We start from the raw sequence: 17515 nt of genomic DNA, 5'->3' as shown, positions 1-17515 counted from the left end.
CAGGGAGGTGGGCTCTGGGTCTGTGTGACTGAGAGTGTATGTGACAGTGAAGCGGCACTCATTAATTCATAAACAGCAGGCCACGAATAGAGCTGCAATCTTGTGTGGAAACCACTGGGGAGGAGGATGGGGAGGGCGCAGAGGGCAGGTTGTCTAACTGCTGCAACTTTCCCCTCATTATTCTGATTCGACAGCTCAGAAGCCAATGAAAACCAAGCGCACGAAGCGCCTGGTTACCAGGGCAGAAATGCATTCCTGGAACTCACGCTGTCTCTCTGGAGCCTCTGACACCTGACTTTAAAAAACGGAGGCACACAAGAAACACATTTTTGCCAAGATGTAAACTTGGCAACCTGGGGCACAGACTCTGCAAGAGACTGATTTCAGTGTTTTGGATGTGTCCCCCTAAATACGATTTAACCACCTGCTCGGGCCAAACCTACACTGCGACAACATTATTTCAGAACCTTATACCAGTGAATTAAATCAGCCAAGCATGAATCAAAGCCTCAGTGACAAAAACACCAGGCTTCATTTATAAAACTTTAGATTAAACTGGTCAGCGTTGCCAACATCAAACATTTACTTATACAGTTACATTGAAAACAGCTCCTAAAGGCTTGAAGAAATACTGCTTTTTAGACTTTTTATCTCTTCAACAACCTTCCAAAGCTACCTGCCAAGGGCTGCAAAGACCTGAGGTATGATTTCAGATGAACCTCAAAATTCCTTTTTACTTGTAATTCTGTCCTTGAGTGATCATGTAGAAATTGAAAATAACCTGCAGGCTCAGTCAGTTCAGTAACAAGGACAGTTGAGATTTCTATCTTGTCTCAAGTTCAGAAGTAGAAACTGGAACCATCTTCCCCTGACAACAATCATTTCTTCTCATTACTTGGTCGGTGATTTCATGGTTGTGTTGTATGTGTTAATATGCATGTCATTACCTTATCACAGTGCAACTCAAGGTTCAGGTCTCCCTTGTTTGTGTGCAGACGGACGTAGCCTTTCTTCTTCACATACTGGTAACGCACAGTGTCGTCTGCGATGGCATCTGTAAAATAAAAACACACATTTAGCTACTTTAATTCGTCTTTATAGATGTCAACATCTGAGATTACACCAGGCATGGACTGTTATTTATATAGAAAAAGCAATCTTAAGAGTTTATTGATTATTATGAGTCTCAGCTTGACGTCGTTGCAGGTAAGATCTCTGACCTTTAAAATCCGCTCAGAGCAGTGCAGGTTGTTATTTAGATTCTTGCGAGCATTATTCTCCTGTGAACAGTCTTTAAATCCAAATAGCTTTTTAAAATTACCGTTTTGCCTCAGTGCAAGACAATGTTACTCTTAGAAAGGTCTTGCAAAAGGTGTCTGATAAAGAAATAAATCTGACAACAATTAAACATGGGTAGCAGGGTATATGCAGGAATCCTGAGGTTAATTTCAATACCTTTTTAAGACTTTTTTAAGACCTTCCAAAAAAAAACTTAAGACCTCATCGCCACTTCAAGCTGTCGTTAGCAGCAACACATCTTTAACTTACTAAACAGTTGTAGTTTGCAAGTAAATCTATGGAGCACAAACATACAACAGAACTCAGATAAGATGAGAAGGATTTTTTATTGTCTTTTGCTTCTCTGTTTGGCGCCTGGACGTACGCGTCGCGTGATGTCGCACAGCACACGTGCATGGCCCCGAGTGGCAGTCCGAGTGTGCCTACCTACACATTGTTGTTTCAAATAGTCGCGAGGAGGAAAATAAATTATATATTCATGGATACTTTTTGTTAAAGCTTGAATGCCAAGAAAATGTAATACTTCATAAAATAGCGATTAAGACTTTTTAATACTTTTTAAGGGCCTTAATTTTCTGACATTTGATTTATCAACTTTTAATACTTTTTAAGACCCCGCGGACACCCTGGGTAGGAAAATATAAATCCTTTGATGATTTGCTGTTATTTTAATATGAAGTGTATTTTTATTTTACTATATTTTTTATTTTTTAATCAATTCTCTCTTTGATTTTTTTGTGTCATTATTACAGCTTTCTTTTTTATTTTTATTTATTTATTTTCTTTATTCTTTATCATTTTTTATTAATTCATTTACATTTTTCTTCTTAAAAAAAAAATAAAAACAATAATAATAATAATAATAATAATAATAATAATACAGAAGGGCTTTACATGGTTGATCCCGGATTTAAAACAATGCAGGATTTAGGCAAATTAAATCAGGGAATTCCAAGAAATACAAAGGAGCATGAAACTTGACAATAAACATAAATACCACAAATGAAATAGATGGGCAAAGTTGGCAACTAACTACCACGAAGGTTGCACTGAGGTCTACAAAATCAAACAATTAAAAAATTAGAATCATAAAAGAATACAACACCCAATGACATTATGGATTAAAAAATGCACATGCCATTAGTATTTTAATTAAGTCTTTTTTTTACATAAAGGAACACTGTGTAAGATTTAGGAGGATTTAGTAACACCTAGTGGTGAGGACTGCAAATTGCAACCTGCTGAAATATCTCCCACTTTGAATTCCTTTAATGTTCATTGTTCAGGAAGTTTTTACTGGGAGCTGAATAAACCACAGAGGTCTATTTCTCTCCAAAACAAACAAACCAGATGATTTAAGCTGGTAAAAACACAGAATAAAGCAGTTTCACGTTAAAAATCAGTGTTTTTTTCCCATGCTAAAAGTGAAGAAAATATGATTCTTATTTTCAGGTGATTATGCACTAAAGAAAGCATACCTATTATATTCTGTTTCTGCCAATATATCCTCCTAAATCTGACACACTGGACCTTTATTTTTTATTATCACTATATCTCCATGTATAGAGGTATTTACCTACAAGTATGGATATTTACTTCTCTACAAATGGGCACTGAGACACCAAACTACTGATACATTTATGCCCTGAAACATTCAACAAAAAAATGAGGAAAAAAATGTGTATATGTAAATCAAACACATTACAACCCACATTTCAAAATATATTTACACTATAAAGACAACATGTCTTGGTATTCTGTGGTACTTAGACTGAGGCACACATCCATAAATATATATGGCATGCCTTTTTCAGAAAACTGAACTGGGTCACTAAATCCAAACATTGTCCTCCTCTTCTGAAGTGTACTGAACCTACTATACAGTTGCATAACAGCAAATCTCTCCCATGGAACAGCTCAGAGGCTGACAGGAGGAGAAAACACAGTCGAACTGAGCAGCTCCCAGTTGCAGCCACGTTCAGCTGTGTGAGCGAGAAGCTGCACTTTGTTGCAAAAAGACCAGGCGTGACTAGCCTGTCTCCCCTGGATAGATAACGATTAAAGCGACTAAAGAAAGACGAGGTGAATGTCTCTGTCTGCTGGGAATCTGCAGAGGGTTTTTTTGTGTGAGATGTTCACTTGCCTGCTTCGTGTGTTGTTGCAGGAGTCATGGCTGTGGATGTGAAGGAGGCGGAAACTCTGCCTGTGGAGTAGTGGGCCTGGGGAAAAAGAGACAAAAATAAAAAATGAAATCTTTTATTTCGTGTTTTTTAAACTCAACTTTTTAAAACTCTACTTCTGTTAATGTATATGTTTATAATGTTGGTGAACTGACAGATACAACTGTCTTCCAAAGCACATTTTAGTTTTTCTTTTTCTCTTCTGGGAAAAGACAGAAAACAATTGGCACCAGTACAGTCAGAGCAACTGATCAACTGTTATCAAGGAATTTAATTTAATGCTGCTGGACCAAAATAAAAATGAAATAATCCCAATTTAAGGTCCAATGTCTAGCGTTTTCCAGAGCTTTCAACTGCATCTAATCAGTGGTTGTCATGGTAAATGAATTTAATTCATATAGTGCTTTTATCCAAAGCATTTCACAATTCAGTGGATGACAAGCTACCAGCTCCTGAGCCACAGCTGTCCCCGTTATCATCACGCTACCTGTGTATTATGGGCCACCACTGAAAACAGGGGCTGTATATAGGTTGAGATACAAACTATTGGATGAGATGTGCCTGAAAGCTCTCAAAAAAGCAAGCAAGCGAACCTTGTGTTAATATTTTCTGTCTTTGTTCTGTTGCAGTTATTTGATGCTCTTTTAAATAGATACTTTATCCATTTTCAACCAGCTTTGTATCGTAACAATCTGGGTAGTATGTGTAAATGAACTGTGGTAAACTTCCCTCCACCTTACCAGTGGCCAGATCTTCCTATTATTCGCCAGCCAAGCGCCCCCGTTTCACATCACCCAGCAGATTTATGCTGGCTCTGGGGCTGTTGTTTGAACTACAGATTGCACTTCCACATATTGGTATGCCAACCACCATGGACACTCATACCCCTTTTTCAATTTTGTTCTGGTTCCAGCACCTTAATTTGAACTGTTCAGAGCATTTTGGCCAAAAATAAACTGGTTTCGGTACTCGAAAAGTTGGATCCCAACTGGAACCAAAAAAGATGGTGACGACATCCGTGTAAATGTCAGGTTGGAGAGAGAAGATGGAGAAGGCAACAACAGAGGAGCCAAGTGAGAAATCATCAAAAAGAGCATGCAGTGGTCTCATTAGTAATTGGTCCCTGCTTGTTTTTTTTGTGGATAAAAACAAATACAATATCCATGATTACAGAACAAATGTGGCAGGTAATCAGTGCATTCCATCATGTTGCTACTACTGTTTACTTCTGCTGTGCATTGTGCGACGCCCTCAGTTGATGACACATCCTTCGTTTCAATGGTTCTGATCAAAACTGGCGGAAACACAAACTGGTTTGCTAGCTAGCACCAGGGTTCCAAGAGTCCTGAACCAGATAAGAAGCTAACTTGGTGGAAAAGGGGTAAAAGGGTACAGAAGTGGATCAAGAGAGAGACTCTCCGATCTCTCCAAACTCCAATCAAACGGTCAAACTATACAGTGCTTACCAAGATTCTGTTACTGCGTTGCCTATTTCTTGTCTCAAATGTTTTCAGAAACATATTTTAGCTTACTGTCCAACTGTAATATGAGATTGCTTGTTACCAGTCGGCCACCATATTGTTTTTAGATGGGCAACTCCCACCAGTGGGACTGTTGGTTGGTTTGATGCGGCACAGAGCATTCTGGTAGTTGCAGCTTTTCTACCTCTTGAGCAAAGGCAAATGTCACAGCCCCTTTTCTCTCTATGTGGCACCGATTTCTAAAGTATTTGCCTCTTTCAACGGCATGGACAGCCTAGTTTAACAAAAAGACCATGAACCCAGCAGTGAAACACTTCTTTAGGTGTAATAATGTGTCTGAAATAGCAGTGAGCTGTTTAAGGCAGTGGTTCCCAACTGGTCCAGCCACGGGGTCCAGATTTGTCCTTAGTCATTAGTTCAAGGTCAACATAATTGAGCGTCATACATGCATTTGGCCATGTCGTTGAACTAGTTTGCTGTCTCTGTCAAGCAGCTGTCGTAGTTGTTGTAGTCACTCACTCTACAGCAGAAAATGGCACAACAAAATAAAAGTTCTGTGCTGGAAATTTACTGCACCTACAAACTTGGCAAGTTTGTGAGTCCCTTATGGTCCATTCAGAATGGGCCCACACTTTTTGGACCGCGGCCCACCAGTTGGGAACCACTGGTTTAACAGATTAGTCAAAGAAAAGAAAATGAATCTGTGATTTAATTGTTTAGGTCAAGCAAAAAAAGTCTAATGTGTGGATTTGCTGCTGTTCTTTGCTTTATATCACTGTAAAATAATATATTTGATATTTTTAACTACATTCCTGAACTCTGGTAAAATGTGATTGGTTTGTTTCACTGTTCTCTAACATTTTATAGACTATACCATAGATAGATTTCTAAATAAAAATAATAACTAATAAAAATAAACATTAATTGCAGCACTCATTTGTATGACGTGAAATATTCCTCTGGAAATCAGGATCAGCTTAACGCACTGAGCACTGAGAGGAACTTCAACAGGGCCGACACATACTTGGCTGGTTCCTCCGTTTGTGCTAAGTGGTGCATCAAGTGCAAACTAGCTTAATGACAGCCTCTGCAGCCTCTGTATGATTAAGAACCTCAGCCTCTGCAGCTTGGATAGATTTCTAACATCTTATAATTAAGGGGCATTGGAGATGCTTTAAGGTTCTTTGAGCTTAAATCATAGTAGAACGGCTGAGTAGTAATATACAGCATCCAAAAATACCACAAACAATGCAGTGAGACTGGAGGAGTTATTGAAGTCAATAGAATAACAAATGAAGGGAGATGAAAGCGGAGACGTGAAAATGGATTTCAAAAGCTCAAGTCTACTCTCCGGTCCTGGTTTAGCATTCTTCTGCTCTAGTTCTGGTGAAGGCGCATGAAAGCCCAGACTTTACCTTGTGTGCTCCGTCTGACCTATATTCCCTGTTCTCTCAGATGCTGTCAGAGCGTCACCTCGACTGTGAACTCGAGACGGAGAGCAACCAAGGAAAAGCTCTGGCGTTTAAATAAAAAAAAAAAAAAAAAAAGGAGACACGGCGCAGAGAGCTGATAAGAAAAGAGATGCTGATGCTGTTTAAATTGACTTCATTCTCCCCGGTTATTCAAGGACACGGTTGTGGTGTTAACATGACCGCGGCTGACCTTTATTGTTAGACATCTGTGTGTGTTTGTTTCCCCTGCAGTTAACCCCGACAATAATAACTGAGAGCAGACATGTAGGAAGGTTAAGTATCCAGAAGATATATAAAAATACAGAATGTAAACCTGCTGCATAACTACAGACACCTTTGTTTATTCGATTTCTCCCTCAGGCTAATATTTCAGACACTGACATGGTCTTTTTGCCTAAATCTTTCTTTATATTTACTTAAATTCCTGTAATGTAAAACATTATTTATGTTCTTCACAGCACTGTAATCGTTCTTTGTTCTGTTTCTGGATGCAGTTGTTTATCTTGTTGCCTACATTAATGTCAATGTATTACTGTGTGTTTGGCTCCCTCCTGTGCACACAGTAGAAATTGCATCTCACCAAATGAACGTTCTCTTGAAATGCTGCAGCAGCACAACAGAAGAATTATATTTGCATAAAAAAAGAAAAGAGCCTACATCTACATTTCGGTAAAACTCATCTGGACTTTGTAGAATCAGAAAAGTTATCTCGGTAATTTTTTCTAGTATCTTCAGTTCTACTTTGTGGGAAATCGTGGACCTTCAAATGATTATTTCCGATGTCAGGAAAATCTTTGACATTTAATCTTTATTCTATTCAATTCTTTTAAGTCCCAAAGACTGTGAAAATAATGGTTGCAGCTTCCGTGACACCAGCCATTGGTTTGTGGATTGCCGTTTGAAGCCTCAAGTTTGGCATTTCGGGAGACACCATCTTGATTTTTTTTGGAGCCAGAAGTGACCATATTTGAGCAAGAGGCTGGCGTTGTGAAGAAAGGAGGGGTGGATCTGACTGAGAAGCCAAGGACACCATCAGCAGACAGCCTGTCACTCAAAGCAGCTACACACTTAATTATGCGTAACTTTAAGCCTTAATAAAATGTAAACAGGTGAGTTATATAAAAATACACCACTGCACGCACAATTGTCACGAATGTTGAAATTAGTTGTTGAGACACTTTTAGAGCCAGCCTCAAGTGGACATTCAAAGAACTGCAGTTTTTGGCACTTCTGTGTTGGCTTCACTTTTCTGCCCCAGAGGTTGCCGCTTGGTCTCACAGACTGTTTATAAAGATGGACGACATGACAGCTCCCTAAAACAATCGCCCGATGGAGGCTGGCTGCAGTATAGATCATTAACCTAGCTCCCTCCATGTTAGCAGATGGGACATGGGCCAAACTAAAAACTCATAGTACACATTAAATAATCCATTTTAGGTAGTTCTTGTCACACTGATGTATGTTCAAGTGTGCGTTTTTCTGGGGGTCTGACATACTGATTAACAGCTACTTGTGTCAATCAGTATGTTGGCGATCAATGGTGCCGCTCATGATTGGTCTGACAGGTGTATAAGCTGGAACTCCACACCGCTGAGATTGCTACTGTGAAAACTCTGGCTCCAAATGACATCACCAGCGCAAGACTGCAGCAGCCATATCCAGCGTATTTTGGCTTCATTTTTGTACAGTGGGGTAAGTGGAGACTCGTCGTACCTCTTACATACAATCTATGCTTGGTATGAACGTGCATAAATGGTAAATTGACTGCATTTTTCATAGTGTTTTTCTAATCTTAGAAACCACTCAAGGCTTTTTACAACACAAGTCAGCATTTACACATTCACACACACATTCATACACTTGAGGCAAGGTGCCACCTACTCATCAGGAGTGATAAATCACACACGCGGAGGTTCAGTATCTTGCCCAAGGACACCTTGACATATCGACTGCAGAGGTCAGGGATCAAACCACTGTCATTCTGATTACTGGAAGACTGTTTTACCTCGTGAGACACAGCTGTGTGTATGCATATATTCTCTGCTATTATAGGTCAGGTTCATTATGAATAATGTTATATTTGTTATCATCACTATTTTACATGTATATTCATTTACACTGATGTATCATTATAATGTTTTAACCTTTGTTTCAACATGGACATTTGCGTGTATCTGTGCACTTGTGTATATTTTTCCTATTCCTTTTTCACACTGTAAATTCAGCATATTTCAATAAAACAAATCTTCAAAAAAAAAAAGATCTTTGATGCTAAACTTTTGGTCCTAAAAAAATGATGGATTAAATCATAACTGCTACTAAATTGTCATGTCAACAGACTCATCTCCATGACACCTGAATGGACAACAGACAATGTGACATGGCTGAAGGCTCCAGGAAAAGCCACCTCAAGTTGAGATTATTCTGTCAAAAATAAAGATGATTATAATCTAGAAAATTTCCCTTTCATTGCTGTTATCCATGAGGTCAGAGTTCAGCCTAATTCATCATCGACTTAACTTCCAGTCAAAGAGAACTGATGTTTTTTGGAGTAATCATGGGATTAAAGCTACGAGGAGACAGATTGATAAAGACTTTACTGTAGCATGCCTGGAAGCTCCTATCTCCTGCCAGACATGGATGAATTACACATTCATTTAAATGCTTTGTATCCAAGTCGATAAACAGCTAAATTTCAGGGGCTGTTGAACGATAAGCTCCCATTACCTTGTTAGGTTTTGTTTATCCAGATATGTCACAACCTCTATTACCAGGAGGTTTTTTAAGATACTAAAGCCTAGTTTCTTTATGGTCTTAAGTGGTTTTCAGTAGATATTTTCACCGCTTAACTTTCTCTTTCCATTTCCTCTTTCCTTGTCTTGTTTTCAGTAACTTCAGCAACATAGTGATTTTGCTTACAGCGTTTAATTTGTCCGTCTTCTTGGCCTCTGGTTCCTTCATGGTGGAAGCCAGGAGCTGATCCCCCTTGTAGTCTTTGTACAGCTCAGCTAAAGTCTCCCTGGTCTCCAAATTGGTGGTCTTCAGGTGGTACGCCGGGTCCAGCTTGGCCTTTTCCTCGTCTGGTCCGCGCCAGGAGAAAGAAGAGCAAGAGGAAGGAAACAGTTTAACCAAAGTACTCTCATATTCAACTAAAACTCAACACTAAATTAAGTTTAACCTTCTTTAAGATCGATATCTCACCTGGATCCAACACCTTCATGTTGTTCTTCACATGGAAGAAGTTGGACACATTAAATTTATCCAAGTTTGTGGGGTCCTACAAAACACAACAAAACACAATACTCATCATCAGATTAAAGGTTACTTTTTTCCTAGGGTTAAATGCTTTTTAAAACCACAACAAAGCAACCACCCACCTGAAGTGTTATAATATCCCGTCTGGTGAAGGGTTCGTCGGTCAGCAGATCTTTGAAACTTTTGGTCTTAATGTTGAGTTGCTCAACAGCCTGAGTGGACACAGAAATATATTTAAGAAAACAAAAAGCCTCTCCTGGCACACAACAAGATCGCTAAATTAGGTGAAAGGGAAACTCAAGTTTATTTATTTGTTGTTCAAAAGCAATATGACAGGCTGTGTGTTCAGCATGTATGCATGACAGTAGTGGAACACAGATGAGTTAAATCTCACTCAATTGTCCCTCCTGGCTCCCTTACAGAAGATAACAAAAAACATGGGGATTTATTCATCTCATAATGTGCCTAAATTTAGTGGTTCATACTAATTTGGCAATGGAATTCATCTGCAGAGGCTCTTGTTCAAAATGAGACCAAACTTTTCTCTAAATGTTAGCAGGGGTGGAAATTAACTATTTTTGTCTAGCTGCCACTTCGGCTGGTGGATTCCAAAATCGACCAGCCACTCAGTAGATTGTTTTTTTTTGGCTGGTGAGTGAAGCAAATCTTGCAGCCACTAGCATATTTTACCAGCATTTGGCTGCTGGCTGGTGCTAATTTCCAACACTGGATGTTAGAGCCACAATGAAGGCTAAAATGTGGCGTGCAACAGACGGTAAGGCTTGTTTTTAGCCGGGCTGACTGCCAGAAGAGCCTTTTGCTTGCTACTTGATTTTGTTGATCACTTGTGGCTCCTATCAGCCTGTTAAGAGGAGTAAGGAGTGCCTCACCGTACCCACGAGAGGTCCTTGAGTTTTCAGTCAAACATGTACACAAAAATATTAGGCCTGCAACAGACAGCAAGGCTTGTTGCTATGAGATGTTGTCGAGGACTTGCGACCCCCAATGGCCAGTTAAGAGGAGTCAGCGGTAAACAATACAGGTTTTATAACAATTGTGCCTCACCGCAACCACCAGAGGCGCTTGAGCTTTCAGTCAAACATGCACACAAAAAAATATAATCTAGCAATAGCCGAGCAGACTGTCAGAAACACCTTTTTGCTATGAGAATTTGTCGAGGACTTGTGACCCCCAATGGCTGGTTAAGAGGAGTGAGGAGTCAGCAGTGTGTATAACACAGTCAGTAAAACAGTTTTTACAAAAATTGGTTCTTGAGCATACAGTCATATATGTGCACAATAACATTACGCTGATTGGTCCAGTAGTTTGCGAGATTAGCTGCTGACAAATAGACGCACACACGCACACTAGGTCTGCCACGATTAGTCGACTAATTGATGACTAATCGACTATTAAAATAATCGGTGACTATTTTAGTAATCGACTAATCGGTTTGAGTCATTTTTCATAGAAAAGTACTATAAAAGTACCCCAAAATACTCTTATTGCAACTTCTTACATTCAGATATTGGCAGCTTTACACACTCTCCCCTGACAGTGAACTAAAACCCTTTGGCGTGAGTACGAAACAAGACATTAGATGACATAATTTTGGGGTTTGGGCGAGACAGGCCGACATTTTTCAACATTTTAACACATTTTTTCGATGAAATGATTAGTCGACTAATCGAAGAAATAATCGACAGATTAGTCGACAATGAAAATAATCGTTAGTGACAGCCCTAACGCACACTCACACACATTACCGAAAGCTTGATTGCCAGGGGGAGATAAAAAAAAGGCAGATTCTACTATGTCAAATTCAATCATTCATTTTCTGTAACCGCTTATCCTGTTAGGGGTCGCGGGGGGGTCACCAGACTATCACAGGGCTGACACATAGAGACAGACAACCATTCACACTCACATTCAATTTCACATTCATGGTCAATTTAGAGTCACCAGTTAACCTGCATGTCTTTGGACTGTGGGAGGAAGCTGGAGCACCTGGAGAAAACCCACACTGACACAGGGAGAACATGCAAGCCCCTCTTGCTGTGAGGCAACAATGCTAACTACTGGCCCACTTTGTCAAATTCATCTTTAAAACCAAAGCTTGTCCTGCACAGTGTGAAATCCTCAATTTGTTTGGAACATTTATTGTACAGAGCTAATTCGATGTGATGTAAGGCAGCATCTTGTGAGACCATGTGGGCTGAGCATCTGCACTTTATCCCACTGAAATCAAAATCAATAACATCTGTGTATGTGTGTTTGTGTGTGTGTGTAATTTTAGCCATCGATCTGTGTTACAAAAGTATTTTTATGAGGATCAATGCAAAGAAAGTCTGTGAGTTCACCCACCTCATAAGAGAACACGTTGCCAGTGACCTTGTTGGCAACGAAGTGAGAATTATTTGTGAAGACATTGTACAGAACGGGGCAGTGATACTTTCCTGGAACAAAATAAGAAAAAGAGAATCAGAAGCAAGCAGGGCGGCAGAGTCGCTCTCAGTCTGCTGCCACGGCCTGAAAACTCATCTCCTCCAGAAGAAGAAGAAGAAGAAGTACCTCATATACTGTGCTCCTACTGATTTATATCACCTCTCCCACATCTTCCTCCTCCACTTGCTTTAATTTGCTCTTATCCACCCCCAAAAAATGACCCTTTAACACTCTTTAAGTCTAATTTTCTTTTCCAATATGCACTCAGACACAGCAGGGCAGTAAGATAAGAGCAGCTTTGACCTTTTTATTCCAAACTACTGACTGATTCTGGTGATTAGAATCAGGGAAATTAAGCTGTAATGACAATATCAGCTTTCTACATGAACCCTTTAAAGTTAAAGTTGAACACACGCATATTTACCATCGTTGTTCTTGGCAAAGTTAAGTTTGATGAGGGACTTGGCTTCTAGTTTCTGTGACAAAGAAGGAAAACTGAAATGTTAGTGTGTCGTCACAAAAATGTTTTTACAAAAACAGAATGGCAAAGACATTGTACAAAACTCGGAGAGATCATCTTCTTTTGAATTGTTTAAACTGTGAACCAGAGCTAATGGATTTCAAGCTGAACTTAACTGTACAGACAACTAAAAGTTCTTCAGCTGAACAATTCATAACAAATACTTGTGGTAAAAAAGTGGTAATACGGTCATTTAATTCTCAGACTACAGCTGCTGCTAAAGGCACCAAACATCCCTTCATTTTATAATTATAGTTTACTAATGTTTGTAAAGCATGCCACAGTATGAAGTGGTTATACGACCTTAAAAACCAGCCACAACTCAGCCCTGAACAAAAGTGACCGTTCTCTACTGACCAATCAACAGACTGCAGTGTTCACAGTTCTGCTTTTCAGTACCAGATCTGTGTGCTGGGTACCCCAACAGAGGGGGGACAAAAAAATGGGGACGGTAAGGGACGGTTCTGTTAGTATTACCCACAACTTGTCACAATGGAAACGGAAAAAAAGTGTCCTGAACTGAACTAGACTGCTCAGTGGAAACAGGGTTAAATAATGTAAACTCTCCGGTGTGGTCGAGGGGCATGCACCCTAGGAAAGGAATCTTTAAAGATCAGCTTTAAAATGTGGATTTCCAGTCGATGTCAGCGTGAGGATACAGGGAAAATCTCCTCCTAGAATCAATTACAAAAGTAATGTAAGGAGGGACATGAGTTCAGGGCAGTTTAAAAAATGAACAGTCAAGAGAGTGAAGAGCCGGGTCCAAAACTGTGCTATACTGCAACTATAGTAAAAATGAATGTGGTCTTTACTCTTATATATGACATTTATAAATTGATTTTACAACCACAACTACTCAAGAAAAAAAGGTTACGAGGTCATTTCAGTTCAGCGTCTGTTGTTTTTAGTCAGCTTGGCATTTGCCCTCTTCTCAGGCAACATAATTAAACTACTGTAACAAGCTTCTTGAACATCGTAAGTAATTTTGTCTACATTTTTTCACTTATGTTGAAAAATGTAAAAATTTAAGGGTGGTTCACAGGCCATATTTCTTACCGTAGAAGTTTTGCATATATTTGTCAATAAATAACAAAAATAAATGACACAATCAGAGCATATAATCCTTGCTCATCCCTGACTCTGCTGCTAAAAGTAGAAAGAGTGACGTCTGCATATGTCTTGGCCAAAATCCAATCGATAATCCAACGATAATCAATTTACAACGATGTAGAATCGAGGCAGCCACAAAATCGTCACATTTGAGAAGCTGGAATCAGTAAATGTTTTACATTTTTTTCTTGATAATTTACTTCATCAATTAACAAACTGTCGATGATTATTTTTCTTTTCAACAGACGATAATTGTTTCAGCACTTCACCCGGGTAACATTAAGTAGGAGGGGGTCTGACTGGGAATAAGCATTTTACCTTGCACAGGGGTGAAATGACGACGGAAATTTGTATGTACTGTACGGATCCATGATTGGATATAGTATTTGTTGCATTTTTAACTTGTGTTTCTATCACTTACACTAGTAGTACAAGGGTTTGTGTCAATTTGCCGAAGAACTACAGATAAAAAGTAGCTAACAGCTAAATGTGGTACAGTGTGAGGCATCACGTCTCTCCGTATGAGATTAATGTGTTGTTTTTTACATGGTCACTAAACTAAAATTATACAGGTTAACATGTTAGCCACACAGCAACTGCCTTATCAGGATGGCAGTAGTTAAACATGCTGTATGATGTCTGTTGTTTGCTTACCTCTCCAGAGATCGGATTTGTGCCGTACTTCTTGATCCATGGGACAATGCTCCTGAAACACAGAGTAGAAACGACGTAATCAACCAGATATCACGATATATACTATCTACAATACCACAAACATCCCTCATCCTCATCTAATTCATCTTATCTAACAGTTTGCTTTCCTGTTGTGTGAAATATGACACCAACACTAAAGACACAAGGCTTGAAGTAGGATTATCAAGAACTCCACTCACAGACAGTCGCAGAGAAATCTTAAATTGAACTAGAGTTGAGGTGACAGTACAAATAATACAACAGATGGACCATTAAAGTCATCCTTAACATCCCTCTACTACCAGACCAAAACAAGCAATAAGACCTAGTTTTGTCTTTTTTATCTACTTACAGCAGGTCAAAGACGACTCCCTCCTCAGTACACACAGGATACTCAAACGGCTGAAGGGACAAGCTGAAATGTTTCAGAGAAAACAATTAAGTCAGAACGAGACAGATGGGTTATAATTCACAAATACGCAGCAAAAATCCACAACCAGACAGATTTCCACAGATTTTATTACACAGATTTTTCCCATCTGTGCAATATACTGCTGTCACGTATCCTCCATTACTGGTGGAGAAGCATGGCCAGGATTTATTGCTGGTCTAATAACAAACTTATTGTGAGCAGAATGCAGCCTAGGCGGCTCTACTGTACCTCTGCTGGGGATGGTTAACAAGTATCTTCTTACCTGCAGTGGTCAAACGGGAGCCGTCTGAAGTTTGCCTGTGGGATTTCTGAAAAGTAAAAACATCAGATGGTCTTCATCTCCATACATCTGTTGGATTGTCCATTTTCACAAGCACACAATAATTTCAAGACAATGACAGGTGGACTCATAGATTTTAAAGTAGCTTAACTAGCTTTTATTAAATTCAGTGTTGTCATATTCACCAAGGTGCCAGTGCATTAGGTCCATCTACTGTAGCAGAGTAGATTATTAACGTACAGAAAAGCAGAAGAGAAAAAATAATAAAACACTTTGGCCACACAAAACCATGTCGGACTTTTCAGTCTTTCATCTAATTTTGATCATTCATTTCTAGATAATTTTACCTCTTTGGGTAACTAGAAAAGGGAAATAATTCCTCTCTTGAACTGGCCACAAATGGCAAACATATGCAGGTGCTGATGAGGAGTCAAGAGTAGATATTACTTTGTTTTAAGGGCTCACAAGCCAAAACATTGGGAGCCCCAAATCAACAATCCTGCAATAAATTCTACCTCGTGTGCAGGTGCTGACTCACTGCTATGGTGATTTTGAAGGCTTCTCGTTTGTAGTGCTGTTAAATATTGGTCTTTATTCATATAAAACAATATTAGTTAACACAACAAAATTCAGCAGCACCACCAGACACAAAAATCTGCATCAAAGTTGAATCAATGCATCTGTAAAATAGCTTCAACACAAACTAAACATCGTAACCTTCATGACAGTAGGACTTTTTGTAGGGCTGATGACTGGATTAGCTTCAGCTGGGTGTAGCTACCTAATAAACTGTCAACCAGTTGTGGAAAGTGACAAAATACATTTACCAGAGTACTGTTCTTAAGTGTAAGTTTGAGGTGCTTTACCTGAGGATTTTTATTTTCTGATTCACTTCAATTTCACTAAATATTGTATTTTTCACTGCACTATATTAATTTAATTTGTAAATTCAGATTATAAAAACAACATATAAAATAATAAATTATGATATATGGTCATGTATGAAGCTATGCAACAATATACAAATATTTAGAATTAGCCCAATGTTTACCAGCTGCAATACTAAAGTGATGAACACATTAATGCATCAGTAATTACAATCCAAAAATATAATATATGATACTCTGAAACGAGCCATCCTGCACAATGACTACTTTTATTTTTGGTATTTTAAGTATATTTCCATGTTAATATTTTGTACTTTCAATTATATAAAATTTGACAGCAGGGGTTTTATGTCGATTATTTTCTTGATTAATCTACAAAAAATTAGAAAACACTGAGCCTGTTACAACACCCTGGAGCCTAAAGTGGTTTCATATAATCCAATCAACATTTCTAATCCCCAAATTATTAAATTTACTATAAATTAATGTCAGACCAAGGAAAGCAAGAAAATCTCTTATTTGAAAACATGGAAATATCACCATTTGTGCATCTGTGCTTGAAACATTACTTAAACGATTAACTGATTATCAAAATAGTGGCCGATTTATTTTCTGTCGATCGAATAAACGATTAATTGACTGATCATTTAATCTCTTATACGGGTTCTTCTTAGCTTCACACTGTTAACGTTTGTTTTGACCAAGTAAAGAAATGTACAACTTACCTGCTCGCTTCCCTCCATAAAAGTGTGTGTACTCTGTACATGTGATGTACCTGTGACGAGGATAAAATACACACACACATAACGTTAAATAATAACAAAACAATAAGAAAAACAACGATCCAACCTTTAAAAAAGTTAAACCTAAAGTAATGCTAGAAATAAGCTACAGTAGGTTAGCTTAGCTAGCTCTGGAGCAAGCATGCTAAGCTAAAAACAACACGCAATACGTTGCGGTGAGTTTTTCGGGATAAATCTGATACTCACATTTTGTCTTTCTGATGCTGTCGCTTCCCCATTTTGAGTTTTGGTTGTGATCTGAAAGATTATTTAGGTAAAAAATGACAGAATTTACCGACAACAACTGAAAGAGCTGTTCGTCTTTTGTAGCTTCCTGTTTACGTTCTTCTTTGTCGTCGTCATTAACGGCATAGCACTTATGTCAAAGGCACTCTGCCGCCCCCCAGTGGAAGTACGGTTACAATACAACACAATTTCTCACAATACAGTACAACGTCTTATTATTAGCAAACCCCAGATTTCTTTCATGGTTCATTATTGTGTGACAGAAGAGATTATATTAAGAATGACTTTTTTAAAATTATTATCATCATCATTGTTATTATTATTTATAGTAGTAGTAGTTTCATACTTGTTACTATTATATTATGCAATACCATATTATGTTACACATCTTATAGCCGACTATATTGTACCATACATTACTATATTAGACTT

At 38.6% G+C, this 17515-nt stretch overlaps 1 protein-coding gene across 1 annotated transcript in view; it reads right to left on the bottom strand.

Annotated features, from left to right (window-relative positions):
- The window catches only part of ppil2 (peptidylprolyl isomerase (cyclophilin)-like 2), a 48488-nt gene extending 31290 nt beyond the window's left edge, over nucleotides 1-17198 (bottom strand). The window contains exons 1-12 of the mRNA XM_033620503.2: nucleotides 17045-17198; nucleotides 16781-16830; nucleotides 15151-15196; nucleotides 14808-14870; nucleotides 14417-14468; nucleotides 12557-12608; nucleotides 12052-12143; nucleotides 9810-9899; nucleotides 9634-9709; nucleotides 9352-9512; nucleotides 3443-3518; nucleotides 948-1054 (exon numbers count right to left, since the gene is read on the bottom strand). Of these exons, the coding sequence (XP_033476394.2) occupies nucleotides 948-1054; nucleotides 3443-3518; nucleotides 9352-9512; nucleotides 9634-9709; nucleotides 9810-9899; nucleotides 12052-12143; nucleotides 12557-12608; nucleotides 14417-14468; nucleotides 14808-14870; nucleotides 15151-15196; nucleotides 16781-16830; nucleotides 17045-17076 (897 nt within the window). The 5' untranslated portion in view covers nucleotides 17077-17198. The remainder of the gene's footprint in view (nucleotides 1-947; nucleotides 1055-3442; nucleotides 3519-9351; nucleotides 9513-9633; nucleotides 9710-9809; nucleotides 9900-12051; nucleotides 12144-12556; nucleotides 12609-14416; nucleotides 14469-14807; nucleotides 14871-15150; nucleotides 15197-16780; nucleotides 16831-17044) is intronic.
- Between the last annotated feature and the right edge of the window lie 317 nt (nucleotides 17199-17515).

The sequence above is a fragment of the Epinephelus lanceolatus genome, chromosome 9 (assembly GCF_041903045.1).
Source record: "Epinephelus lanceolatus isolate andai-2023 chromosome 9, ASM4190304v1, whole genome shotgun sequence".
Taxonomy (NCBI): Eukaryota; Metazoa; Chordata; class Actinopteri; order Perciformes; family Serranidae; genus Epinephelus; species Epinephelus lanceolatus.
Note: the sequence above shows the minus strand (reverse complement) of the source record. Positions and strands in the feature narration are given on the sequence as shown.